The following is an 8,059-nucleotide window of genomic DNA, read 5'->3' as shown; positions in this document are numbered from 1 at the left end:
TAGGGGATATTTTAATTGTTTCTTTATCTTGTTTTGAGTTTTAAAAACACACGTGTGTTTATCCTTTGGTTCCATTTTCTTAGGAGCTGATTACTATTTATTTTTGGTGGAATTTATTCTCAGCAGTTTTTTTGTTTAGAAAAGTTGAATAAAAGTTTGTTTTCTGGGAAAACCTTTGTTACACGAGTTCTTGCTGTTGATTCTCACAGAATCGACATCAGTTGGTATTAGAGCACAGAACTCGACAGGCGGCGATGAATCACAATGGACGAGGAGCTCGACAACAACCCCGTAGAGATGCCGACAGAGGCAACGAGGATTACGTACGAGATTCACGTGATGTTGCAGAAATCGCAAGGTTGCAACAATGAGTCCGGGACTTGGAACTGCAACAAGAGGAACACAGAGAAGAAACCAAATCAGATCTCGGGTTTTTCGGTGATGGTGAAGACCGAAATCCTTTTGGGCGACGAAATCAACCTCACAGGCAGCATGAAATAGATCCAATTCGTAGTATGGGAATCAAGGTGGATATTCCAGAATTCGATGGAAGGCTGAACCCTGACGACTTCATTGATTGGCTGAGCACTGTTGAACGTGTTTTCGACTTGAAGGACATACCTGACAACTTTAAGGTAAAACTTGTTGCCATTAAATTACGTAAGAATGCATCGCTGTGGTGGATCATATGAAAAAGAAACGAATCCAAGAGGGGAGGTCCAAAGTCGAGACGTGGGCCAAGATGAAGAAGCTACTACTTGACAAATTTTTACCAACAACTCACCGCCATGAATCATTTTTGGAGTACCACAACTTGCATCAACAAAATTCTATAGTGGAAGACTTTATTGCTGAGTTTGAACGATTACATATGCGCTATGGGGCCGAAGAACAGGAAGAACAAATTATTGCCCGGTTTTTAGGATCATTACGATCCGAGATCGCTGATGTGGTTCAACTCCAACCCTATTGGTCCTTCACAGACGTGTGCACTTTGGCACTGAAGGTAGAAAGACAAAATAGAAACAAAAACAAAATCAACCCAACCAAGCTTGGTGCCACCAAACCTGACTTGTTCCGAACCTCGTCAAGCAAACCATCCAATAACGTTACTAAGACCAGCCCATTCAAAATTGAAATATCTAAGTTAAACCGGTGTTTCAAATGCCAAGGCATAGGCCACTTCGCAAGGGATCGTCCCAATCAACAGCTTGTTACCCTCATAGAAGATTCTCAACCTCTCTATGACATCGAACCTCTCTATGACACCGAACAAGAAGAAAAAGAGGAAGCGGTGGACGAAATTATTTATCCAGACAAGGGTGAAGCATTGGTGGTACAACGAGCCCTCAGCGCCACACCGACATCAACAAGTGGCAACATTTTATGGTTGCGAAACAACATCTTTCGCACTAAATGCACAACCAAGGGTAAGGTGTGCACCCTGATCATCGACGGAGGGAGTTGCGAGAATATGGTGGCTACTAGCATGGTAGAAAAGTTGGCATCAGATGTTCAACCCCACCCGGAGCCGTATCAATTAACATGGCTAAGAAAAGGAAACGTGGTCAAGGTTAGTCAACGATGCTTGGTAAAATTCTCAATTGGTAATCGATACTCCGACGAAGTGTGGTGCGAAGTCATTCCTATGGATGCTTGTCATGTACTCTTAGGGCGACCTTGGCAATACGACAGGCACACCAAACACGACGGGTTCAAAAATACATACTCATTTCGAAAAGACGGAGTCAGCATCACCTTGGCACCCCTTGAAACTCGTGAAACAGGGACTGAAGCATTAATTTTAACAAAATCCGCTTTTCTTGATTTCAACCGTCACATGACACCACCGTTTATCTATGCCCTTGTGATAGCAGAACAAAACAAGCCACGGGCGACAACACCAATAGTTGTTCAGGCTCATCTTGATGAATTCCAAGATGTGTTTCCCGATGAGATCCCAACGGGTTTACCTCTCATGAGGGAAATCCAACACTATATTGATTTTATTCATGGGGCGACAATACCAAACAAACCTGCGTATAGAATGAATCCTAAGGAGTTAGGCAAGTAACTGAGCTCCTTGACAAAGGACTGATTAGGGAAAGTATGAGCCCATGCGCGGTACCCGCATTGCTAGTACCCAAACATGGAGGTGCATATCGGATGTGTATTGATAGTAGAGCTGTTAACATGATTATAATCAAATACCGCTTTCCTATACCACGTTTTGAAGACCTACTCGATCAGTTATACGGTGCATCGGTCTTTTCAAAAATCAATTTAAGGAGTGGCTATCATCAAATTCGTATGCGACCCGGGGATGAATGGAAAACGACATTTAAAACACAATACGGTCTCTATGAATGGATGGTGATGCCTTTTGGTCTATCTAATGCACCAAGCACATTCATGCATTTGATGAATCATGTATTTAAATCTCTTATTGGGATTTGTGTCGTCGTGTATTTTGATGATATTCTAGTGTTCAGTCAAGATGTGACCCAACACCTGCGTCACCCACGTGATGTCTTCTCCATTTACGAGACCTGAAGTCGTTTGCTAATCGGACTAAGTGCCATTTTCTTGCACCTGAGGTTTTATTTTTGGGTTATATTGTATTTGGTGACGGTAGTCGTATGGACGAATCTAAGGTGGAAGCCATCACGACATGGCCTACACCATCATCAGTTCACGAGGTTAGAAGCTTCCACGGGTTAGCTTCATTTTACAGACGTTTTATTAGAAATTTTAGCTCTATAGTAGCTCCCATCACTGATTGCATCAAAGGAAGCCAATTTAAATGGACATTGGCAGCTAATAGCGCTTTTGAGGAGTTGAAGAAAAGAGTGTCTCGAGCACCAGTACTAGCACTACCGAATTTCAATCTTGCCTTTCAAGTTGAGTGTGACACTTCTGGTGTTGGGATTGGTGGTGTCCTCAGCCAAGCTGATCGCCCCATTGCCTTCTTTAGTGAGAAACTCAATGAAACCAGGCTCAAGTATAGCACTTATGACAAGGAGTTTTATGTCATCATTAGGAGCTTGGAGTATTGGCGTCACTATCTTTTACCTAGTGAGTTTGTGTTATAGTCAAATCATCAAGCTCTTCGTTTCATTAATGGCCAACACAAGCTCAATCCGCGACACACCAGGTGGGTTGAATACCTTTAGGACTTCTCGTTTGTCATCCGTCACAAAGCAGGTATCAATAACACAGTGGCTGATGCCCTCAGTAGAATACGAGCCTTACTCACCTCAATCCAAGTACAAGTTGAAGGGTTTGAAGTGCTTCGTGGGTTGTATCTCAACGATCCAGACTTCGCAGAAATATGGAAACCGTGTTAGGCATCGACTGGTTTGACAATGAAACACTACTCGATTCATGATGGGTTTTTTTTTAAAATCAAAAACTTTGTGTACCAACATGTTCATTACGTGATGCTATCGTGTTAGAAAGTCATCAGGGAGGATTAGTGGGCCATTTTGGACGGGACAAAACTATTAAGTTAGTGCAAGAACGGTATTTTTGGCCTAAAATGATTGCTGATGTGTCACATATTATTCATCGATGTCGAAGTTTCCATGTAGCCAAATCTCAACACTCTAATGCGGGCCTTTATACTCCTTTACCAGTTCCAGATGGACCATGGGAGGACGTTAGCCTCGATTTTGTTGTTGGTCTTCTGCGTACCCAACGGCAGAAAGATTCTATCATGGTGGTAGTGGATCGGTTTTCAAAAATGGCGCATTTTGTCCCGTGTGCAAAGACTTATGATGCAAGTCAAATTGTCCGCCTCTATTTTGCTGAAATTGTTAAGTTGCATGGAGTGCCTAAATCTCTCACTTCTGATCGTGATGTTAAGTTTGTGGGACATTTTTGGAGAACACTTTGGAAGCGTTTGGGTTCCCATCTCCTTTTTAGTAGTGCATATAACCCTCAAAGTGATGGACAAACGGAGGTGACAAATTGCAGCCTTGGTAATCTCCTGCGCAGCCTTGTAGGGAACAATCCATGCCAATGGGATCTTATCCTACCACAAGCTGAATTTGCATACAACCGCTCGTCACATCGATCAACGGGTCGAAGTCCATTCTTTGTTGTTTATGGACGTAATCTGTTTACTCCATTGGATCTAGCGCCATTACCTGCTACCGACCACTTTAGTGCTGAAGGGGAGGAGAGGTCGGAGCAGATTAAATCGATACATCGACAGGTACGTGATCAAATTGTTAAAAATAATATCGTGTACCAAAGGCGTGCTAAGGTTCATCGTAAGCGGGTCGTTTTTAAAGAAGGAGATTTAGTATGGATACAATTGAGTAAAGATAGGTTTCCTAAGGGTCGGGCCGACCAGCTTCAACCACGGGCAGATGGACCATTCAAAGTGTTGGAGCGTATCAATGAGAATGTGTATAAAATTGAGTTGACAAGCCACTACAATGTGTCTGCAACATTTAATGTTGCTGATTTGAAACCTTTTGTGCCAGAGGAAGAGGAATTGTTTGACTCGAGGACGAGTCCTCTTGAAGAAGGGGAGGATGATGGCAATGATCTGGTGTGAGAACCAACAACATTTTTTTTTCTTTGCAAATTGGGCCCAACCAATTAATTAGGGGATATTTTAATTGTTTCTTTATCTTGTTTTGAGTTTTAAAAACACACGTGTGTTTATCCTTTGTTTCTGTTTTCTTAGGAGCTGATTACTATTTGTTTTTGGTGGAACTTATTCTCAGGATTTTTTTTTTGTTTAGAAAAGTTGAATAAAATTTTGTTTTTTGGGAAAACCTTTGTTACACGAGTTCTTGCTGCTGATTCTCACAGAATCGGCATCAGTTGGTATCAGAGCACAGAACTCGACAGGAGGCGATGAATCACAATGGACGAGGAGCTCGACAACAACCCCGTAAAGATGCCGACAGAGGCAACGAGGATTATGTACGAGATCAACGTGATGTTGCAGAAGGGTTAGGAATGCACCTGAGCATTACTATGGATTCCATATTACTGCGGAAGGTGATACACTTATCAGTGATGAGACACTGATAGGTCTGGATGAGCCTAACAGTTACGTGGAAGCCATGGCAGGCCCTGAGTCAGCCAAATGGAAAGAGGCAATGGACAGTGAGATACAGTCCATGTATGACAATCAAGTTTGGAACTTGGTTGAGAATGTACCAGGTCGTAAGACTGTAGGGTGCAAATGGATCTTCAAGAAGAAGACCGACATGGATGGTAATGTACACACTTATAAGGCACGATTGGTTGCAAAGGGTTATTCTCAAACTCTGGGAGTTGATTATGATGAGACTTTTTCACCATTGGCCAAGATTAAGTCTATTAGGGTTCTGTTAGCCATAGCTGCATTTCATGACTATGAAATTTGGCAAATGGATGTCAAAACCGTTTTCCTTAATGGAAAGTTAGCTGAGGATGTTTACATGAGTCAGCCAGAGGGTTTTTTCAATACAGACTACCCTAATAGAGTGTGTAAGCTTGAGAATTCCTGATGGCGATGATCTGGTGTGAGAACCAACAACCTTTTTTTCTTTGCAAATTGGGCCCAGCCAATTAATTAGGGGATATTTTAATTGTTTCTTTATCTTGTTTTGAGTTTTAAAAACACACGTGTGTTTATCCTTTGTTTCCGTTTTCTTAGGAGCTGATTACTATTTGTTTTTGGTGGAACTTATTCTCAGTAGTTTTTTTGTTTAGAAAAGTTGAATAAAAGTTTGTTTTCTGGGAAAACATTTGTTACACGAGTTCTTGCTGCTGATTCTCACAGAATTGGCATCAAATCCATTTATGGATTAAAGCAAGCACCTCGCAGATGGAATCTTTGCTTTGATGAGAAAGTCAAAGAATTTGGCTTTTCTAGGAGTGAAGATGAATCTTGTGTATATGTCAAGGCTAGTGGGAGTATAGTTAGCTTTTTGGTATTGTATGTGGATGACATACTACTCATAGGAAATGACATCCCAACTCTGCAAGAAGTTAAGTCCTGGCTTGGGAAGTGTTTCTCTATGAAGGACCTAGGAGAAGCTGCCTATATTCTAGGGATAAGGATCTTGAGAGACCGGAGTAAAAGACTAGTTGGACTTAGTCAGAGTACCTACTTGGACAAGGTGCCGAAGAGGTTCAGCATGCAGGACTCCAAGAAAGGAGAGTTACCCATCCAAAGTAAAGCCAGATTGAGTAAGACACAAAACCCGAGTACTGAGGCTGAGATAGCAGAAATGAGTTGAATACCTTATGCTTCGGCTATAGGATCGATCATGTATGCTATGACGTGTACTCGACCTGATGTAGCCTTTGCTTTGAGCATGGTTAGAAGGTATCAGGGGAACCCTGGCAAGGCACATTGGACTGCGGTAAAGAATATCCTCAAGTACCTACGAAGGACTAAGGATTGGGTCCTTACCTTCGGTGGGAGTGATGACTTGAGAGTTGTAGCATATAGTGATGCTAGCTTTCAGACTGATAGGGATAATTTCTTCTTTCAGTCAGGCTGGGTCTTTACCCTAAACGGAGGAGCAATTTCTTGGAAGAGTTCCAAGCAAGAGACAATGGATGATTCAACTTGCGAATCAGAGTATATAGCAGCTAGCGAGGCAGCAAAGGAGGCGATATGGCTGAAGAACTTCATTGGAGACCTTGGAGTTGTACCAGCTATTAAGGAGCCAATGGAAATTTTTTGTGATAGTGAAAGTGCAGTTGCCTTAGCCAAGGAACCAAGGGATCACGGGATCCAGACACATCGACAGAAAATACTAGTTCATCAAACATCGAATAGAAGAAGGACTCCTCGTGGCAAAGAGGGTATCATCGGATGAGAATCCAGCAGATCCCCTCACGAAGGGACTGACTCGGGTTAAGCATCTCCAGCATGCTCGGAGCATAGGGCTAAAGGATGATATTAGATTTAGTAGTTAGATAATTTCAAAATTTGTAAAGTGTAATTGACATTAGATGATAAATAAAAGGTGTTTTATTTATGATTAAAGTATTGCTATCTCTTGTCGATCGTTTACTATATTTCTTTTGCATGTTTTGACTTCCAGAATAATTATGTTTGGTATATCATATTATTCGAACCTCCACAATCGGCCATATGTTGGAAGTAGGTATGAATCAAGACTGTCATGACTGGTTGCAGAGGTCTAAGTTGTTGGACACGGCTACAACACTCATGGTTGCTCATAAGTTCTGAGCATTGGACTCAACCCACGCTCACTGGAATCACTTCATCGAATTTATCTCGAGTTATCGTGAGACGGTGATATCATATAAGTCTTCAAACCTAGAGATATGATTTGTGCCTATGAGTTGGTTATGCATTGATTGTACGAAACCGCATTGGTAACTCGATGTTATAAAACATGCTCTTGTGTATGATTCAACAAGTAGTAGAGCAAACATATGAGTCGAAGTTTATCTGTTCCTTCTTGGATTAGAAGCTGATATTTGGGCCCCTCGATGATTTTGTTTTGACCTATGTACCGGGCCCGGTCAGAACTAAATTCATGTGTTCAATTAAGTTCTTTGTCAAACAAATAGGAAATCGGGAAACAAACTGTTGGACAATAAGTAAGACATTGTTCCATGTATTTGTCCGGCTGATAGCTAGAACAGAGGATTATATGATCACTTATCTTAAATGGCGTATCATCATCTTCTCAGTTCCGAGAGACCTTGAAAGAGCTACGATTGCCGATCGGTTCCTGAAGTATTATAGTTATTAGACTTATCCAAGTGGGAGACTGTTGGATAAGGTGTCTAAGTCCATAACTATTTCTGGTATGTACTTGACCCGACCCGACATGGTCCATTTGGGTTGCATGGCACCATGCAATTGGATAAACTAAAGTGAGAGAAATAACACTTATGGTTTATTAATATATTATAAGTACCAATATATTAATAATATTATTTAATTAGTTTGATCAAGAATTAATTTAGAATTAATTAAGTAATCAAAAAATAACTAATTAAATATATGGGTAGATTATGTAAATCCTCCATATCTTATATAGTGGGATAAGAGGCTCCATGGATTATC

At 41.3% G+C, this 8,059-nt stretch overlaps 1 protein-coding gene across 1 annotated transcript; it reads left to right on the top strand.

Annotated features, from left to right (window-relative positions):
* Nucleotides 1-515: 515 nt before the first annotated feature.
* LOC111914248 (uncharacterized) lies at nucleotides 516-3,092 on the top strand. Its single transcript, XM_023910022.1, has 3 exons — nucleotides 516-635; nucleotides 698-2,070; nucleotides 2,636-3,092. Exons 1-3 carry the CDS (start codon nucleotides 516-518, stop codon nucleotides 3,090-3,092), a joined length of 1,950 nt encoding a protein of 649 aa, XP_023765790.1.
* Nucleotides 3,093-8,059: the final 4,967 nt, after the last annotated feature.

This window comes from Lactuca sativa, chromosome 8 (assembly GCF_002870075.4).
Source record: "Lactuca sativa cultivar Salinas chromosome 8, Lsat_Salinas_v11, whole genome shotgun sequence".
Lineage (NCBI taxonomy): Eukaryota > Viridiplantae > Streptophyta > Magnoliopsida > Asterales > Asteraceae > Lactuca > Lactuca sativa.
The sequence above is the reverse complement of the archived record's forward strand: the minus strand, read 5'-3'. Positions and strand labels throughout refer to the sequence as shown.

Coding starts and splice junctions, on each gene's coding strand:
- LOC111914248 (XM_023910022.1), top strand. CDS start 516: ATGGGAATCAAGGTGGATATTCCAGAATTCGATGGAAGGCTGAACCCT. Junction 636..697: donor ACATACCTGACAACTTTAAG/GTAAAACTTGTT, acceptor CATATGAAAAAG/AAACGAATCCAAGAGGGGAG. Junction 2,071..2,635: donor AATCCTAAGGAGTTAGGCAA/GTAACTGAGCTC, acceptor TGGTGACGGTAG/TCGTATGGACGAATCTAAGG.